This window comes from Trichechus manatus, unplaced genomic scaffold, assembly GCF_000243295.1.
Source record: "Trichechus manatus latirostris isolate Lorelei unplaced genomic scaffold, TriManLat1.0 scaffold00082, whole genome shotgun sequence".
Taxonomy (NCBI): domain Eukaryota; kingdom Metazoa; phylum Chordata; class Mammalia; order Sirenia; family Trichechidae; genus Trichechus; species Trichechus manatus.
The window spans coordinates 5,034,293-5,055,075 of record NW_004444018.1 but is presented as its reverse complement, the minus strand read 5'-3'; the positions used below and the strand labels follow the sequence as shown (position 1 = coordinate 5,055,075).

General features: G+C 39.6%; 1 protein-coding gene across 5 annotated transcripts in view; it reads right to left on the bottom strand.

Annotated features, from left to right (window-relative positions):
• The window catches only part of NTRK2 (neurotrophic receptor tyrosine kinase 2), a 437,432-nt gene that overhangs the window by 363,990 nt on the left and 52,659 nt on the right, over positions 1 to 20,783 (bottom strand). For 4 of the 5 annotated variants that reach the window (XM_004381313.3, XM_012556956.2, XM_012556957.1 and 1 more), the window contains 3 exons: positions 14,988 to 15,124; positions 14,335 to 14,467; positions 11,202 to 11,507 (listed from right to left, as the gene is read on the bottom strand). In XM_004381313.3, the coding sequence (XP_004381370.1) occupies positions 11,202 to 11,507; positions 14,335 to 14,467; positions 14,988 to 15,124 (576 nt within the window). The remainder of the gene's footprint in view (positions 1 to 11,201; positions 11,508 to 14,334; positions 14,468 to 14,987; positions 15,125 to 20,783) is intronic. The other variant, XM_012556958.2, reaches the window with a different exon arrangement.

Below are 20,783 nucleotides of genomic sequence, written 5' to 3'. Positions count from 1 at the left end.
GAATATTGAATATACCATGGACTGCCAGAAGAACAAACAAATCTGTCTTGGAAGAAGTACAGCCAGAATGCTCCTTAGAAGCAAGGATGGTGAGACTTCATCTCACGCACTTTGGACATGTAATCAGGAGGGACCAGTCCCTGGAGAAGGACATCATGCTTGGTAAAGAGGAAGATCAGCGAAAAAGAGGAAGACCCTCAATGAGATGGACTGACACAGTGGCTGCAACAATGGGCTCAAGCATAACAACAATTGTGAGGGAGGTGCAGAACCAGGCAGTGTTTTGTTCTGTTGTACATAGGGTCACTATGGGTCGAAACTGACTCCATGGCACCTAACAACAACAACATGGCCAAATCATACTCTTCTCAGTTATTTAGGGCAGAAAAGTAGGTAGAATTTTCTTTACTTTCATCACCAGGAGAAGAATGGATCCTGGAAAATGGCCTAAGGACAAAGTATTAAGGGGCTTTACCAGTACCAGTTACCATCAAGTTGATTCTGACTCTTGGCAACTGCCTGTGCTTCAGAGTAGAACTGCTGCATAGAGTTTTCATGGCTATGACCTTTTGAAAGCAGATTGCCAGGACTTTCTTCCAAGACACCTCTGGGTGGATCTGAACCTCCCACTTTTGGGTTAGTAGCCGAGCACTTGCCATTTGTGCCTCCCAGGCGCTTTAGATAATAAGTTATAACATTTGGAGAAATTTCCTCTCCCTAAATTCTCTGGCCTAAGTACACTCAACCTAAATCCACCAGTTTGGGGTGATTCTAAGTGGTGCAGAGAACTCCAGTGCGTCCAGATATCATGAACCTTCTGATAAAGCAGCATGGAGTGAGAAGCTGTGGGGAAAACTCTTCCAATATTTATAGTTTGTTCCTGACGTACATTTTGCATAGGAAACAACCGCTCCCGAATTAGGAAGCATAGATCACTAACTCCCACTGCTTGTGTGAGTGAGCATTCTTGAGCTGTGACATTCTTCCTGAATGAGTGGGCCATAGAGACGCTCTTGATGCATTGCCTAAAGAACGTGAAGCTTTGCACCAAGGGTACTCACTGTATCATCTCCTGCCCTGACTGGGTTCCTTCCAAGCCTAAACCAGTATATCATTTGGATAATGATTTAGGTAAGAGAATCTACTCTTATGTAATCAACACAGTCATGTTTATAGGAATCCCTGACCTTTAAGATTCTTGTTACTTGTGCTCTCTATTCAGGAGATGCTCTTTAAGGCTCCAGGTTTCTTCCTTATAACAATCCTACGCAATCTCAATGTGATGGCCCCTCTCTGCCATAAATGTCTGCTTAACATTCCACTCCAAAAGACGACCTCACCACTTCTGATCTCCACTTAGTCTCCATATGTTCATAGAGGGACTTTTCTATAAGCAGGATCGAATTCCAATGACAGCCACATGGTGGATCGATTTCATCTGAGACAAATCTTTGTTTTTGGCCTGTAAGCTAAAGAGGATACAGCAGGATCTTTGGAGAATCCTCAGCTAACCACGTGCTTCATATGTGTGCGCCTGCAACTGCTCTCTCTACGTGCATGCCCTCTCCCTAGCCTTCTTAAGCCACATATTGAATCCATCCTACTTTTTTTCTCCCAAACTCAATTAGAGCTCATCTCTGGACACCATCTATTCTATATTTTTATCATTATTACTATTTGATATCTTCAGGGACAGTCAGTGAGATAATCTTGATGCAGGCCTAACCCATTCTTCCAGTGGTGCCCCCAGGTTCTGCAGTCTTATATGTAATATCGTTGCTACTCAAAGTGTGGTTCACGGACCAGAAGCATCAGTATCATCATATGTGAACAAGTGATGGGAGTTTGTCTCATTAAAAGTAAAATCTAAGAGGTTCTACCTATTCTGCTTAATATTCTCTGCTCAGTGGGTTTCTATGAAAATAAAATATTCAAAGAAGTGTTTTTATTCTTCTCTGCCAACATTTCCATACATCTTCAGCTAAATGGTGTTCGTTCCTCCCTTGGGTGGAAGGATTTGACCCAGCCAAAACCCTAATTTAGATTTCCAGCCTCCAGAACTGTCAGACAATGAATTTCTGTTCTTTAACGCCACTCGCCACCTGGTGTTTCTCTATGGCAGCCCTGGGAGACCAGGACACATTCTGAGAATGTGAACTGTGTCCCCAGCAGGTGGAAGGCTTAAAGGGCAGGTGAAAATAGCCTGAGGCAGCAGATGTAGGTGGCAACTGGGTCAGACCTGCACTCCCAGAGGTAGCAGGACAAGGGACCATGAGCGTGTCCTATGGACCAGATATAAGCAGCATGGAGAAAGTCTGCATGGGGGAAAACCTGGAGGGGCAGAGGGACCCCAACAGTGCCAAGCTGCATCTCTAGGTACTGAGGAAGGGTTGCAAGCCACCAGCTGGAGTAGAGACGCATTTGCTCATGTCATGGGGACAGCAGGAGAGAGAACCCAGAGGGAGGAATCTCCGAAGAACACACCAAGGTATTTTAAATGGTCAAACTCAAGCCATACATTTTGGTTAATCTCACTGTAACCTTGGACATTTTCCCAAGGCTGTTTTTCAAAGCTGCACAGAATTTATGCCAGGTTCCTAAGTCAAATCAGAGCTGGTGTCCTAGATTAAGTCAGACCTCTCTTAAGAGACAGCGTGCCCACAGGCCTTTGAAAGCACTAATTAAGACAAAAGTGCCTAGTTTATACCAGTTAGACCCAGGCAACCAAGGCCAATCAATCGTAATGAAACCAATACCCCATAGCAACCAATCAATTCTCTGTCCCCTATTTTATAATCTCTCTCCCCAAATTAAAGACTTCTCGCTTAACCAATCACTCAACTTCTTTGTTAAAGATTCCCTCACTGTCTTTAAAAACCTTCCCTTCCCAAAAATTAAGCTTCATGCCAATTAAGTCCAAACACTCCTCTTCTACTAGCAAATTAATCACTCAATAAACCTTGTTAACCTTAAAGAACTTTGTTTTCTCAATTTGACAGTATCCAGGAGAGAAAATCCACATAACAGCACAAAGCCTCCCCCCCCACCACGCCCATCCCCTTCCACCTGGGCAGCAAACGAGCTAAAACTTCAATATCAAGCCCCCACCCACCCACCACCTGCCTCAGCTGGAGAGGGGAGAAGATATGCCATTAAATCAAGTCCAGAGTTTTAATTTCTCTCTCAGATGAGGCATGCTATATCTCAATTGAGACTGTGACTGTAACCTAAAGTGACCACAGGATTGCCTGTTATTCAAAACTGAGCACAGAATTGATGGGCCAGTCACAGTATTCATCTACAGTAGCCACTCTGATGCTTGGTTGCATATTAAAATAACCCGAGGAGTTTAAAAAAAAAAAAAGCCAAAGCGCAAGTCTCACCCCAGAGCAGCTGAATCAGAATGACTAAAGGTGGGCCCCACTATTATGTTAGAAATATATATAATAACTCCTTTGTTGTTGTTAGGTACTATCAAGTCGGTTCCAACTCATAGCAATCCTGTGTATAACAAAACGAAACACACGGTCCTGAGCCATCCTCACAAGTTTTGCTATGTTTGAGTCCGTTGTTGGAGCCATTGTGTCAGTCCATCTCATTGAGGGTCTTCCTATGTTTCGCTGACCCTCTGCTTCACCAAGCATGATGTCCTTCTCCAGGGACTGGTCCCTCCTGATAACATGTCCAAAATAAGTAAGACAAAGTCTTGCCATCCTCTCTTCCAAGGAGCACTCTGGCTATACTTCTTTCAAGATAGATTTGTTTGTTCTCCTGGCAGTCCATGGTATATTCAATATTCTTTGCCAACACCATAATTCAAAGGTATCTATTCTTCTTCCATCTTCCTTATTCATTGTCCAGCTTTCACATGCACATGAGGCAAATGAAAACACTATGGCTTGGGTCAGGCGCACCTTAGTCCTCAAAGTGACATCTTTGCTTTTTAACACTTTAAAGAGGACTTTTGCAGAAGATTTGTCCAATACAATATATTGTTTGATTTACTGATTGCTGCTTCCATGGCCATTGATTGTGGATCCAAGGAAAATGAAATCCTTGACAACTTCAATATTTTCTGTTTATCACGATGGTGCTTATTGGTGCAGTTGTGAGGATTTTTGTTTTCTTTATGTTAGGTGTAATCCATACTGAAGGCCATAGTCTTTGATCTTCATCAGTAAGTGCTTCAAGTCCTCTTGGCTTTCAGCAAGCAAGGTTGTGTCATTATCTGCATATTGAAGGTTGTTAATGAATCTTCCTCCAAACCTGATGCCATGTTTTTCTTCATAGTCTAGCTTCTCAGATTATGTGCTCAGCATACAGATTGATTAAGTATGGTGAGAGGATACAACCCTGATGCACACCTTTCCTGATTTTAAACCACGCAGTATCCCCTTGTTCTGTTAAAAGATTGCCTCTTGTGTACAGGTTCTGCATGAACACAATTAAGTGTTCTGGAATTCCCATTCTTTGAAATGTTATCCTTAATTTGTTATGATCCACACAGTTGAATGCCTATGTATGGTCAATAAAACACAGGTAAACATCTTTCTGGTATTCTCTGCTTTCAGCTAAGATCCAACTGACATCTGCAACAATATCCCTTGTTCTCCACCCTCTTCTGAATCCAGCTTGAATTTCTGGCAGTTCCCTGTCGATGTTCTGCTGCAAATGCCCTTGAATTATCTTCAGAAGATTTATAATTGATATTAATGATATTGTTTTGATAATTTCTGTATTCTGCTGGATCACCTTTCTTTGAAATGGGCACAAGTATGGATCTTTTCCAGCTGGCTGGCCAGCTAGCTGCTGCCAAATGTACTGGCATAGATAAGTGAGAACTTCCAGTGTTGCATTTGTTTGTTGAAATGTCTCACTTAGTATTCCATCAATTCCTGGAGGCTTGTTTTTCCCCAATGTCTTTAGAGCAGTTTGGATTTCTTCTTTCGATACTATCAGTTCTTGATCATATGCTACCTCCTGAAATGGTTGAATGTGGACCAATTCTTTTTGGTACAGTGACTCTGCGTATTTCTTCCATTTTCTTTTGATGCTTCCTGCATCGTTCACTATTCTCCCTGTAGAATCCTTCAAAATTGCGACTCGGGGCTTGAATTTTTTCTTCAGTTCTTTCAGCTTGAGAAATGTCAGTTGGGTTTTCTAACTCTAGGACTTTGCACATTTCATTACAATACTTTACTTTGTCTTCTTGAAATCTCTGAAATCTTCTTTTAGACTCCTGTACTTCATCATTTCCTCCGTTCACTTTAACTACTCTACTTTCAAAAATAAGTTTCAGAGTCTCTTCTGACATCCATTTTGGCCTTTTCTTTCTTTCCTGTCTTTTTAACTACGTTTTGCTTTCTTCACGTATGATGTTCTTGATGTGATCCCAAAACTGTCTAGTCTTTGGTCATTAGTGTTCAGTGTGTCAGATCTATTCTTGAGATGTTCTCTATATTCAGGTGGTATATACTCAAGGTCATACTTTAGCTCTCTTGGACTTGTTTTAATTTTCTTCAGCTTCAACATGAACTTGGCCCCTGGCCTTGCTGTGACTGATGATATTGAGCTTCTCTATCATCTCTTTCCACAGATGTAGTAGATTTGAATCCTGTGTATCCCATCTAGTGAGGTCCACATGTATAGTTGCCATTTATGTTGTTGGAAAAAGATATTTCCAAAAAAGAAGTTGTTGGTCTTGCAAAATTTTTATTATGGGATCTCCAGCATCATTTCTATTACCAAGGCCATATTTTCCAACTACTGATCCTTCTTTGTTTCCAACTTTCAAATTTCAATCACCAGTAATTATCAATGCATCTCGATTGCATGTTTGATCAATTTCAAACTTCAGACATTGGTAAAAATCTTCAATTTCTTCATCTTTGGCGTTAGTGGTTGGTGGGTGAATTTGAATTATTAACTGGTCTTCCTTGCAGGCATATGGATATTATCCTATTACTGACAGTGTTGTACTTTAGGATAGATCTTGAAATGTTTGTTTTAACAATGAATGTGACAGCATTTCTCTTTAATTTCCATTCCCAGCAGAGTAGACTATTTGATTGTCCAAGTCAAAATGGCCAATATTAGTCCACTTCAGCTCCCTAATGCCTAGGATATCTACAAGTGTTCCATGTCATTTTTGACAACTTTCAATTTTCCTAGATTCACACTTCATACATTCCATGTTCTGATTATTAATGGGTGTTTGCAGCTGTTCCTTCTCATTTTGAGTCGTGCCTCATCAGCAAATGAAGGTCCCAAAAGCTTTACTCCATCCATGTCATTAAGGTCAACTCTACTTTGAGGAGGCACCTCTTCCCCAGTTGTATTTTGGGTGCCTTCCAGCCTGAGGGGCTCCTCTTCCAGCACTGTATCAGACAATGTTCTGCTGCTATTCATAAGGTTTACCCTGGTCAGTTTTTTCAGAAGTAGACTGCCAAGTCATTCCTCCTAGTATGTCTTAGTCTGGAAGCTCTGCTGATACCTGTCCGCCATGGGTGACCCTGCTTATATTTGAAATACTGGTGGCATAGCTTCCAGCATCACAGCAACACAAAAGCCACCACAGTACGACAAACTGACAGAGGAGTTGTGGAATAACTCCCTAGTTGATTCTAACGTGCAACAAAGGTCCGGAAACTACTGTGCCAGGAGTCTGGGAAGATTGCCCTTATTGAGTACATTTTCAAAAGACAATGGAAAACAAAACTGAAACAAAATTACAGTTTAATTGTCACAAGCTGTGCTCTTCAGTTCTCTAGATATCAGTTTGAACCGGAAAGTTGCATTTTGTGCTTTCAACATAACTAAAATTAACGAGAGCTGAGTTCGCTTCTAAACATGGGATCTGAAATGATCAACCTGGTGTCTGGAGTCTGGACAAAGAATTTTCTTCCATTCTCAGCACTAGCCAGGTCCCCAGTGATTAACAGATGGGGAAGCATGGGCTTAATATCTGAGGTCCTTCTCACATCTACCAAAACCAAAAAACCAAACCAGATGCTGTCAACTCTGATTCATGCCAATCCTCTATGAATAGAACTGTGCTCCATAGGATTTTCAATGGCTGATTTTTCAGAAGTAGATTTCCAGGCCTTTCTTCTGAGGCACCTCTGGGTGGGCTCAAGCCTCCAACCTTTTGGTTTTCAGCAAAGCATATTAATTCAGGGACCCTGCTGACATCTAACTATCTGATCACTCCTGTCCTTCTATATCAGCGCACTCACTGCATCCATCTGCACAGTCATCCCATTGCTGTTGAGTTGATTCCAACTCATAGCTACCTTATAAGACAGAGTAGAACTGCCCCATAGGGTTTCCAATGCTGCAAATCTTTATGGAAACTGACTGCCACATCTTTCTCCCGCAGAGCAGCTGGTGGGTTCAAACTGCTGACCTTTCAGTTAGCAGCCTAGCACTTAACCACTGTGCCACCAGCATTCCTTGCACAATCACAGAACTCTTGAAAGGCATTAAATGGGCATCTTGGTTTGTCAGGCCTGTCTAGTAAGTGGCCCCGCCTCTGGACATCTGCACGCCCTGTGATAGTACCCTCCCTGGTCTAGGCAGATACTGCCCCATCTCCTCAGAGTGGAGGGCAGAGTGTCTGCGCCCAAGTCCAGTATTTCCATACCACCCTGTACTAAAGCCAACCAGGACAGTAATTGTGTTCAATCATCTATCCTCTTCATGTTCCCCATCTTTTGTGTTAGGGGCTTTTTTCTTTGTTTGTTTTTTTTTGTTTGTTTGTTTTCATTTCCTTCAAAACTCTTCCTTCTCTGTCTCCCAGCGTGAGTTCCTCAGCATAGTGGCTATCCCGTGAAAATCTCCATTCCAAGCTGAACGAGGATCTCACTCTCAGAGACAACAGAGTTGTCATTTTCATCCCTCTGGCTAGCCCTTATACAGCCGAGAAACTCACAGCATAAAAAAATAGGATCGCTCATTAAAACAACGAAAAATAGAAAGAGTAGCCAAAACTTCACAGGATAAAAAGATTTGTCAGAGCTGAACTTCTCCATCAGTGACTATATGATGACAGCAAAAATACTGAAAGGAATATGAAGCCAAACTTGACCTGTTGTTCTTAATGTGGAATGTACCTTTAAACCAGCAGGGAATGATTTGCTTTTTTTTTAAGTTTTAAAGTGGAGTAAGAAGGAGTCCCTGGGTAGTGCAAACGTTAATAACAAGCTTGGTTGCTAACAGAAAGGCTGCAAGCTCCACCCAGAGGCACCACAGAAGAAAGGCCTGGCAATCTACTTCCAAAAAATCAGCCGTTGAAAACCCTATAGAGCACAGTTCTACTCTGACACATGGGGCTGCCATGAGTTGGAATCGACTCAGTGGCAACTAGTTTGCTTTTATTTTTTAAGAGGGAAAGAAAGCAATTCTAAGGAAGGTCATTATCTCCATGCTATGGCTACAAATCTCATACATACCCAAAAAGATTCTATCAAGACAAGTCAAGTGAGGCCAATCTCTAATTGGCCACACTATTTTATGGTCCACTAGGGCCATTTATAACCACTATTACCCTTAGGCCAGGTCTTTCACTTCCACTTTCAATAAGCACTCCTTCATAACTGGTCCTTGAGTAAATACTTAAAGAGAAAAAAAAAATCAGTCTTTCCTAAAAGCAGATATTTTATACTGAAGACCTGATAAAAACAAATGACTGAACAAGAAGAAGAGAGGAGAGGACATCTTTATAAAATTTAGCTTAATCTTTAATTTTTGGGGGGTAAATAACTCATTATTTATTTTAAAGGGAATAATATCTGAGAGAATATCTGAGAGACTCCAAGCTCTTTTTTACGTCAGAAAACCATTCCTTCCCATTGCGAGGTAAATTAAAGCCAGCAGAAATGATCAATACTAATGAGGCCACATGGGTAAGTGAAGTTCAACTCTACCAAATATTGGCACCATAGAGAAATGTTCAAAAGAAAACTACTGTATCAGAATTCTAATCTAGAATAAAAGCTACTGGCTTTATACTGACAGTACCATGTACATATCAAAGAACCCAGACTGCTTCTGCTTCCAGAACTTTGCCCTGAATCAAGTTTCACTCCCAACAGTTTCAAAGGCAGTTGTTGGTGAAATTCAAATAAAGCCTGGAGTTTAAATAATGGTAATGTAGCAATGTCAGTTTCTGAGTTTTGACAAATGTACCAAGATCGTGTAAGAGGCTAACAATGGGAAAACTGGGTGAGGGGCGGGGAAAACTCATCCTATCTTTGCAACTTTTCAATAAGTCTAAAATTATTCCCACCGCTAGTCTGTCAATTTGTCATGGTGGCCTGTGTGTTGTTATGAAGCTGGAAGCTAGTGTTTCCAGACTAAGGCAGACTAAGAAGAAAGGCCTGGTGATCTACTTCCAAAAATTAGCCAATGAAAATCTTATGGATCACAACAGAATACTACCCGATCTAGTGTGGGAAGATGGGAAGATGAGCCCTCTAGGTTGGAAGGCACTACACAGTAGCCACAACAATGGACTCAAATGCATCAGTGATCGTGAGGATGGTGCAGAACCAGGCATCGTTCAGTTTTGTTATACATAAGGTCACCATGACCTTATGACATAACCTTATGCACCCTTAAGATCTTATCTCAACTAATAACAAAAATATCCTGAAATAGTCTATTTAAAAACAAAAGACAGTTGTCCCAAATCAGAGTCCCCTGGATTTAACTAAAGGTGTGATTCCCCCAAACATACAGGAAGAAACACAGTATTCTAGAGATTGACTACAGCAAATGTAGCCACGCAGCTAAACTTTCAATTAAGAGGAAGATTTAGTGGGAAAGACAGCAACAGCCAGGGATGTCTCAGTAATGCACCCAAAACATAGCTTGTTTTATGTGCTCCTGAAGGGCTGTCTGTAAATCAACTTACATAATTCAAATCACATTCTGAACACGCTAAGTAAGCTTGCGCATTTAAAAAGCTGTTTAGTAAATACCAGAATAATAGGAAGAATTTTTATGTAATGAGAATTACTGCATTCTCATTTACCTGTTTGAAGAAGGTGGCTTTGCAGGTATTACATTTGTCCATAGTGCTGCCCTAGGTATAAACTGCCCAGGCAGCCATGGCCTCATGGGCCGCTGCATTTCTATTTTGCCTTCCCTCTGCCAAGCAAACTTTGTGTGACTTTGACTAATACAGAGCTATTATGGTGAGGAATTCTATTCATGTACAGGTCCCAACAGCCAAACACAAGCCTCAGCCTCCACAATGGCAGCAAGTATCATGGCAACATGATTGAGCTGGTAAGAATGCTCCACCGCACAGCAGTGTCCCAGGCAGTTAAAGACATGGCAGTTGTCCCTGCTGTTCCTGGGGCTCAAGCTGAAATTCTCCTGTTGCCCACAGAGTGGACCCCTGAAGCTAGCCATCCTTCTCCCAACCCAAACCACTGGTCAGGTGGAAACTATTACCACTCCTAGAAAATTAATTAGTTAAGGATCTGATAAAAGAACGACTCGACTAGGTCAACCCAGGTAAGTAAAACATTCCAGGACATTTGACTTCTCACCTAGGGATGAGAAAGCAGGATTCTGCATTCCAGATGGATAAGGGGCTAGAAAATTAAACTTAGTACTTCATGGGCCAACCAAACACGGTTCATCTGCTCACAGTTTTCCATGGATTATGTCTTACAGGTACAAAATATCATTAAACACTTGAGACATCATCATCATCATCACCCCCTCTCATAAACTATCCAAACACATTAATTAGTACTCTAATAATCTGGGTGAGATTATTGTTCAAAAATATTCACTCCCCCTTCACCTACCTGAATAGAGTACAAGCCCTTCCCCCTGGACTTGGCTTTGGCTGTAAGACTTGCTTTGGCCAATGGAATATCGGCAAAAGAAACAGTGTGTTAGTCCTGAACCTACGCTCTAAGAGCCTGTGTTTCTACTTACTCTCTCGCACTCTGCTCTCTCCAGAAGGAGCAGATCTCCTGTCTAGCTGCTGCTTCTTTAGCCTGCACCCCAGAATAAACACTTGTGGAACAAAACTGCCCCACCTGACCTGCAGACCCCTGAGCAAGAATAAATCATGGTGTTTTAAGCCACTGAGTTTGGGGATGGTTCATTACACACATTACTTTGTCAACAGTTGACTGACATACCCTATAGTCTCTCCAGATACAAGAGCATCAAGTACTCACCATCATCAATTCCAGGCCAGCCCATGAAGTGAGCAGAAATCTGTTTCTCATCCTTCCCATACTCATTCTTGGCAATTAGAGTATAGTCCCCATTGTTCATGTGAGTGGGATTATCCAGCTGGAGGCAGCCGTGGTACTCCGTGTGATTGGTAACATGTATTTTAGTACAGATGTATTTGGACTCATTCAATATTGCCCCGTTATAGAACCACTGAAGCGCTGGTTTGGGGTTGCCTTTCACAGTGAATGGAATGCACCAGTGGTGGTCTGAGGTTGGAGATTCGAGAAATGTGATAGTTGGTGCAACTAAATTGAAAAAGAGAGAGTTAATAGCATCAGAAAGCTCAGAATTCTCTCCGTCTCCAGATTTCTGTGTCATCGATAGGGGATTTTACTCAACCACTGATTGGTTTAAGAAAGCACATGGCCAGCAACTCTGGAGTCCATCAGTATTCTGCATCATCATCAAGGTTGATCTAACTCCCTAATGAGAACTTCAGGGAGACTCTTTCCTTGCTCAACTTCCACACGTCACAGTCGTTTTTCAAATCTATTCAGTATAAGTGAGAACCAACTCCACAAAGATCCAAGAGATTTCTGACAGTGAGAAGGGTTTTGTTGAAGTTGACTTGGGTGTCTTATACATACACCTTGATATTATGTAGACTCATTACCAAAACAATGAGAGACACTATTTTTGTAGTACCTTCTCCCTAAATAATACTAATAACAAAAATGACTTCGAAAACTTTGCCTGAAGCCCTGATCTAACTTTTCTAGAACTGACTGATGCAAGCCATGTTGCTACGGATGCTGATCCATTATAAAGCATGCTAAATTGATATTTTTCACTAATTGTCAACAGTAAATGCTCTTTTAAAGCATCACATTTCATTCTAGTAAGGTCCGTTTGTGCTAGGATTCTAGAGAAAAAAGTCAATGTTTTGATCCTTTAAATGTCTGGGATCCTATCTAAACCTGGATAAACTAGAGATTATTTCAACTTTAAGCACCGAATATGCTTTGGGGAAGCCAACATTATCAAGTAGCATATTTAAACAGAGTACTTATCCTGGGTGAAGATACTTAAAATCCCTAATCATTGTTCATTTTAATATGGTCTTACTTGGATAATTATACAACTAAGGACTGGAAAAGACCTTCAAGATCTGATAGTACTGACTGTCAGATGACGAAGCCAAAGTCCAGTGAGGGTCAGTGACTTGGTCAAGGTTACTGAGTTGGCAGATCTGGTACTGATGCCTCTCACACACTGCCTCACTGGACTTCAGTTTCTTCATCTGATATTGTTCATCACACCAGGGGAAAAATTTAAGCCAAGGTAGCCTGCTAACACACACATACTTCTAAGTGGGGCCCCTGCAGTGGTTATATCAGTTGTTAATATTCCTTATCATGTATTCCTTCTACTCTTTATCTAAACTTAATAGATAAAGGTCCGTGCTTCAGACCATCGCAACCACAAAGATATTAACCTAAACTGAGAAAAAACTCAAGTTTGAACGTCATTATTAGAAAGTGGATAATCTGACACTGCTCAGGTAAATCCTCCCAGGATACTTCCAAAGAAGAAGCAAAGCTGATAAAAGAGCCTAATTCACTTTCATCAGCTACAGAAAGATTTCCAGTAACCAGTAAAGTGCCTCATAATTTTTGAACTCTGCCAAGTGTATGTGTAACAGGGTCCCTCTCCTTGAAAAGATGCAACAGTACAAACTTTAAATGTACAAAGCTTACTTCTTTGCTCTACCAAATGTTTGTCACAGGTATCCTTAAAACTGTTTTTGGTAAAATTGGTTTTGATATACATTTCAATCTGTAATAATTAAATTTAAACACAATTGTGGGGGGCTCTATACCCATTACACAAAATAAAATGCATGTGTAGATACACATACTTGCAGGTCTGGGCTACAGACCAGCCACAACAAGGACTACAGTGGAATAAGGACCACACTTACCTTCCTCCCACCAGCCCAGCCAGACCCCTGTGCCCAGGGCCCACTTATTCTTACTACCATGCTGAAAAGGTCCCAAGCTTTTGGTGAAGTGCTGCTTTAAGGACATAAAGTTGGAAGCTGGTTGCATTTGACTTCTGGCTTCTGGGTATGTCAAAATGATCAGAAATTAAGAGTCCAGTACCCACTAGGCAAAACAGTGGTATGGACAGCAACAAAGGATTGTGGTTGGTGATTTCAGTCACTCACTTCAACGTTCACATAATGAATGGGTGGTATGAGTTATGCTAGCCAGTACACTGACGCTAGCTATGATCATGTGTCTACACATGTGTTATCTATATACATACTTGCACACATGCACGTTCATATTTTTCTCATCCAACCCCTAATCCAAACAGAGAAAAACCTCATTAATTTATACCATGCCAGTTTAGAATTTGCAATGATGTGAAGAGCATATGCGATTTGTACTCAACACAAGTTCACACATAATGCAACAATCTGGAATTTTAATATATATGATGTATTATTTATAGTACTGGGGAGCCATGCACATATTCTTAATTAAGAACCATTTATATTTTATACTTTCACTTCAATGTATACAGAAATTTAAAATAATTATAAAATTTTCCACAGGTGATACAAAATGATTTTTGTTAACTTAAGTATAACTCCTACCTTCCCACAGAAGCTTGATGTCAAACTAATGAGGTTTTATCGCATCAATAGTATAATTAAGTGTTTGTGAACAGCCAACAAATACTTTAGGTTTCACAACTTTAAAGCTTCATATGGCTTATATAGCACAAAAAAAGTATAGAAATGGGTTGATCATAATTTAAATTAAAACTTATTAATAAAATGAGGATAACCACCTCAAAACATGTTCTATCAGAAAAAGAGAGAGGACAAGCTCAAGGTTGAAAGAAAAGCTTAAAAGAAAAATACAATATGTGAGCAAGAGAGGTTAAGAAGATATAGACCGAGTGAAAGAGGCTGATAAATATTTCTTAATTAAGTGTGTGAAACACTGTAGATACTTTTTTTTTTTTTAACAAAGGTAAGCAGCACCCAGTGTGCCCAACGCCAAATGGGGGTTTGTCCACAATCATTTGCTATTAAAAACACATGCCAGTCTGATTACGTACAATGCACAGTGAGGTTGACAGAATCTTGATCTTCTCCTACAATATTTTCTGCCACACAAGAGATTTGTTTTCCACTGTCATCGGATGAAATGTTAGTTATCCTTAAGGAGCCCTGTGTGTGGCTTGTTTCATTCTACAAATGAATTAACAGACAAAAATAATCTTTATTAGGATTGATCCCAAAGTGACAAGATTTGGGGCTTCTTCTCCTAACTAGAGAAAAAATATATATGTATATATAACATTAGAAAAGGTTCCCTGCCTGAATTGGGCTCAGAATCAGGAGTTATTCTATTTCTCTAGGTTTCAATTGCTTAATGTCTGAAGTTGATTTAATCCTTGAACTCCTATGCACTTTCTTCCAAGGGAAAAGACCCCAAGGAAAGTCACTCACCCGACTCATGATGTCACAGAGAAATCACTAGGGATATAGAGACTTTCCAATTTATTGGGTGCACATACTAAAACGCAGACCCATATCAGTCTTTGTTTATAAGAATAAATAGAAAATAAACATAAATCAAAAACTCATCTTAAATTTCTGTATGTGCCCTTATAAAATATTAAATGATCGTCAGCTAGGTTCAATACAATTTCAGGTTTTGGTACACTCTCATTGTCTCTCTATTAACAGAGTCAAACACAAGCCTTACCAGATGTTTGGAAACCAGATTACCGACATCCCAGTACATATTAGGAACCGGATCACCTGCAACACTGCAAGATAATGTGATAGACTTCCCTTCCTCCACAGTGAGGTTAGGTGCAGCCAAGTTTGCTGACGGCAAACCTGTGGATCAAGAAAAGTAAACAGAGACGTGCAAATAGTTAAACGTGGTATCAAAATAACAGCAGTAAATTGAAAACTTAATATTGCATGCTTTAAAATCAATCATTATTTCCTTTCTGAGCCTGATTTATGTTGAAATGAAAAAGCTCCAGGTTGACAAGCTTTACAGATTTAATGTGAGCCAAAAAACGTTTGGTAATAAGATCTGAAAACAAATTTCACACATTTCTGGAAAATATTATTGCAAAACAACCTTTTAATTAAAAAAAAAAAAACAAAAAACACTATTTTACAGAACTCTGTCTTCTATCTTATTTTCTGTTCTACAGTTACTAATCCAGTTTTGAGCAAATAAATAGACACTGTATCTGTGGATCGACATCTTATTTATTTCCTCCTCCCTCCCCACTCCTGGTGATGTAGTGGTTAAGAGCTATGTCTGCTAAACCAAATGGTCGGCAGTTTGAATCTACCAGGTGCTCCTTGGAAAGCCTATGGGGCAGTTCTACTCTGTCCTATAGGGTCGCTGTGAGTGAGAATTGACTCAACAGCAGCGGGTTTGGTTTTTGGGGATTTTTTCCCCACTCCACTTTTTTATAACCAAGAACATATCATCATGTTTGGTGAAGCAGAGGGCCAACCAGGGTGAGGGAGACCCTCAGTGAACTGGATTAGCACAATAGCCTAAATGACGGACTCAAACATGCCAGTGATCATGAGGATGGTGCAGGATGGGAAAACGCTTTGTTCTACTGTACATAAGGTCTACCACAAGTCAGAGTTGACCTGACAGCAGCTAACAACAATATTACCATTTGTTGGGCATTGACTAGACCAGATATTCTTGCCTAGTGTTTTAAGTTGTTGTTTTATTTAATCCTTACCACCAATCCTGAAGCTAAGTCATTTGTTCTCATTTAATTAATAAAGAATATGAGCTTTGGAAAAGTCAAATACATCTTCTTAAGTTGCCCAAGTACGTGTAGACCTGGAATTTGAACCCAAAGCTCAGGGTCTTCACAACTACACTATACTACCTCCTCAGGTTGCACATATCTAATTTAGCACAGACCATAAATACCATTGCATACCCATGATCTAGGAATTGGTCCATTTAAAAAATAATTACGTGCCTATTTGTGAGAGAAGAGTGAGTCGCCTTTATTTATAGTGAAATTGTATCACCCTGTCATAGCAGTTTCCAAAGGAATCTTTGTAAAATTGGCCAAGTCTAGATCTTTTAAATGTAAAGTCTTTCACAAATGAGTAAGCATCTGACTCACATTAATTCTACATCATTAATATGCCAGCCAAAGATTCAATAATGGAAAAAAACAATCTGTACTTGAAATATCACTTGAGGTTTAATTAGTACAATAAAAATGAACTGGGAAGCATGAATAGCCAAGGCAGGATAAACCATTTGCCAGGCACTACTTCCTGGCTTAATAAGATTTCAAATCGGCACAAGTACAGAGAAAATGCCCCAGCAATACTTCCGAGAGCCGCTAGCACTGCTGTAATGGGATCCTTTTCTAAGCACCATGGCTGTCTTCCTTTGCACTCTGGGAAACCACACTGGAAGTAACAGATGATCAACTTCCCAGACAGACAGACATCTCCTTGTCAGCATCTCTCGCCTTGGATTTGTTCAGGAAATGCATACTATCCTGTAGACCTCAGCAGAAAATTACCAGTCGCTCAGTGAAAAAGTTCTTTAGACCAGGGCTTCCCAAACTTTAATGTGCATATGAATCACCAGGAGACCTTGTTAAAAATGCAGCTTTTTTATCAATAGGTCTGGGGTTGGGCCTGAGAGTCTGCATTTTTAACAACTCCCAGGTGGTGCTGATGCTGCTGTTCTACAGACCACACTTTGAGTAGCAATGGTTTGAGTAGCACAGGTGTTGGACAATTGCTCACTAAGCTCTTGTTTCTACAACTGTTATTCTTAAAATTGACAGGAGCTAAGCAGTTATTTAGTCCTAACTTTCCCCAAACTGTGTTCTGTGGAACTCTAATTCCCTGAGATGGTGGGAAAAAAAAGAAAAAAAAAAAGGCTCCAACATTAAAAAAAAAAAAATCTATAATAAATGCTGCAACTCTTGGGTATTCACAATTCACATTGCCATGTTAAAAGCTCTGAGAAGTCCTGAAGTAAAGGAATCCATTTAGCTATCACTGAGCTTACATTTCCAAAGATTATTTGAGTACAGAACCATTTCTTTGAGGTCGTATGTCTTGTTATGGCTTTGTTATTTTCATTTAAAGTAATTTGCCAAAATATAATATATACACATATTTTAGTTCAGATGTAAAATACATTTAAAGCTAAATAGTCATACTGATGATAGTAACAACATTGACAGCTAATATTGATTGAGTACTTAATATGTGTTAGATTCCATCTTAAATAATTTCCATATATTATCTTCTTAGTCAGCCTAACAAATCCTAGGAAGTAGGTGTCATTACTATTCTCATTTCCAGATGAAAAAAATTAAAGTTTATCAAGCATCACAACTAAACAGCTAGTAAGTGGAGGTTGGCCCTGACCCATATGTATCTGCCCATAGTCTTAACCAATACATTTACTGGCGATCTTCTTTGTTGGAGACCTCTGCCCCCATCCATTAGACCACACTTCTCAAGAACTGACCATACAGACTAGATCCTTCAATCACTGATTTATAGTATGCAGATCCTCACTTTCTAATAATTGAGAAAAAGTAACCTCTAATCATCTTGTATTATTAACTCAGCTGTGTGATACATTAGGTGGGTCATGTTTGCGTTTTATTTTTGAATATTCATCAGTAAGGCTGAATTGTGTTATTGTTTTATCTGGCTTCGCTAATTTTGAGCCCTGATCACTTCGTGTTAGGCTCCTTGGGTGGTGCAATGTGTTCGCAACTACTAACCTAACGGTTGGCAGTTCAAACCCCCACCCAACAATGCCTTGGAAGAAAGGCCTGGCAATCTGTTTCCATAAAGATTACAGCCAAGAAAACTCTATGGAGTAGTTCTACTCTGTAACCCATGGGGTCACTGTAAGTCAGAATCAACTTAATAGCAATGGGTTTGGGTTTTTTGTTTGTTGTTTTCACTTCATGTTGGGTCATTCTTCCCTGTGTATAAAATTGTTCCAGTTAATTAGGACTTTGTCTGCTCTCTGTCTCCTCTCCTGTCACTTCTATTTGTGCATGCATAAAGAGCTTAGAACAAATAAATACTTGATCTAGTCATTAATTCTGTTTCAACAGAACATTAAAAGTCCACAATCTTCCCCTCTACCCTTCTATCTTCTTGGTATATCCTCCCACTTCTTTGTCTCCTAAAGAGATCTATTCCACAGCCAGGAATAAAGCCAGAATGAGCCTAACCAATTTAGAAGGAGTTACTTTACACCTGCTTGCAAAAGAAAGAAAATTAGCAAAATAGTGTTCCAAGTTCAAATTGGAAATTGTGCTTTTAAGCTCATCTGAAGCATGTCATGCCAATGACAGCAGCCACATAACTTCTAAACACAGAAATCTAAACAGTGGCTGGCAGATTAGAAAAAACGTCTCCATGCTGCATTGTAAAAAGATAAAGAAAAGTAAAACTGTGTCTTGACTTATTTTAGTAGATAAAACATGATCTCTAATAAAATTACAGCAAAGCAGTAATTAAAGCAGGCTTTCTATAATTTTTTCAGGAAAACTAAAATTGATTCAGCTAAGAGGCTAAGAAAATAATGTTTTAAACCAATCTAACTTCCACGTAGAGAATTAATATGACACTTTCTTTTAATCTTCTGTGAATGCTAACAAAGTAGAATTGGTATCAGTCTGTTTCCCTGGTTTAAAATAAACAAAAGAAGGGGTATGTATGATTATGCTAAACAGACTTGTGTACCACAAACTATGGTTGAAACCAAAAGCAAATCTTAAAAATAAATCATTAAAATCAATTTAACTCAAGGAACTCAAGGTGTCCTCCTGTGCACCTGATAACTGATACTCACTCTACACTAAAAATTCAAAGGTTGGAAAAGTGGAAAATTGAAACTGTTGTTATAAATAATGAGGAAACCAAAGACAGGTCTGACTTCTGTCCATGGGACCATTAAGACTTTTATATACTAACTACACAGTGCTTCAACCATCAACAAAATTACCACCTCATATTCACTGTGGGACTATCAGTCTCTATGGTAACTAGCTACTAGTAAAACAGTGTGAGGTATGGTTTTGATATGGCCCAGAGGAGTACTACCTTTCTTAAACCCATCTGTCAAGTCTACTTAGAACCAAGCATTTCATCCACTATTAATACTTTCTGAAGAAGCTCTCTTCCAGATGAGATTTAAAGCGTAATTATAGCTGAAAAAATTAAAGAATAAAGTACATTGTTCTTTAATAATCCCATTCAGCCAAGGGAAATGACTGAAAGGCTTATACTGCAAGATTAACTCTGAAGGTCAACCAAGTGTACAGGATTTGAGTGCAAAAAATTTTAAAAACACTATGTGATAAACAATTTCACTGAAAAACACTTAAAGAAGTAGCAGGGACATTTTTACATGGAACGATAAATCAGCACAACCTGGCAAAGTAACCTTTCTTTATCTTCACGTGGGTGATTCAGTTCCAGTCTTCACAACCAGTGTTCATAGCACCACATCAGTCTAATTAACATGGAAATTTTATATGAATATGTTTTGTTGCCTGGCAATTAATAAAGTTTTTCTAAGATTGAAGCCCTGGTGGCACAGTGGTTAAGAGCTCAGCTGCTAACCAAGAGGTCTGCAGTTTGAATCCACCAGCTGCTCCTTGGAAATCCTATGGGACTGTTCTACTCTGTCCTATAGGGTCGCTATGAGTCAGAACCAACTCGATGGCAATGGGTTTGGTTTTTTCGACTGTTGTGGAAAAACAGGCCACAACATGAATAAATTTACAGTAAATCATGGCAGGAGTGAATGTTAGAAAAATATTGTGAGGCATTTTGTCTGGAAATGGCACAGTTAAACCTCCCAGTCCCTCCTACCCTACTTGCATAATCCCAGAAGGTAAAAGGAGAAACAAGATTCTTGCAAAATGCACGATGACAGAAATTGCAAAGGAAGTTGCAAAATGCTAAAATATAGAATGATTTGGTTAGACTAATATAAATACTTAAGTTGTTTTTACTTAACTGAAATATCTACACCACTATATTAAAAACCTAGTTCAATCTGATCATTAATATAATTTGGTAGATTCATTCATTAATTCATCAATTCAACAAACATTTATCAAATGCTTATATAGTAGTTCAAGGAGTACATTACACACCAAGGGGATGCGTATTTGCATACATAATGTGAAGAACTCATTCTTCATATAATACCTGCATGAGGAAATACAGCTGATCCTCATTGTTCGTGGATTCCATATTTGTGAATTCACCTACTCACTAAAATTTATTTGTAACCCCCAAATCAACATTCATGTGCTCTTGCAATCTTCCGTAGACATGTGCAGAGGGGCAAAAAATTTGAGTTGCCTGACATGCACCTTCCCAGCTGAGGATGAACAATGCAATGCTCTACGTTTTTGTTTCAGCTCTTACACAGTAAACAAGTGTCCTTTTCACAGTATATTTAGGGCCACATTTATTGCATTTTTGTGCTTTT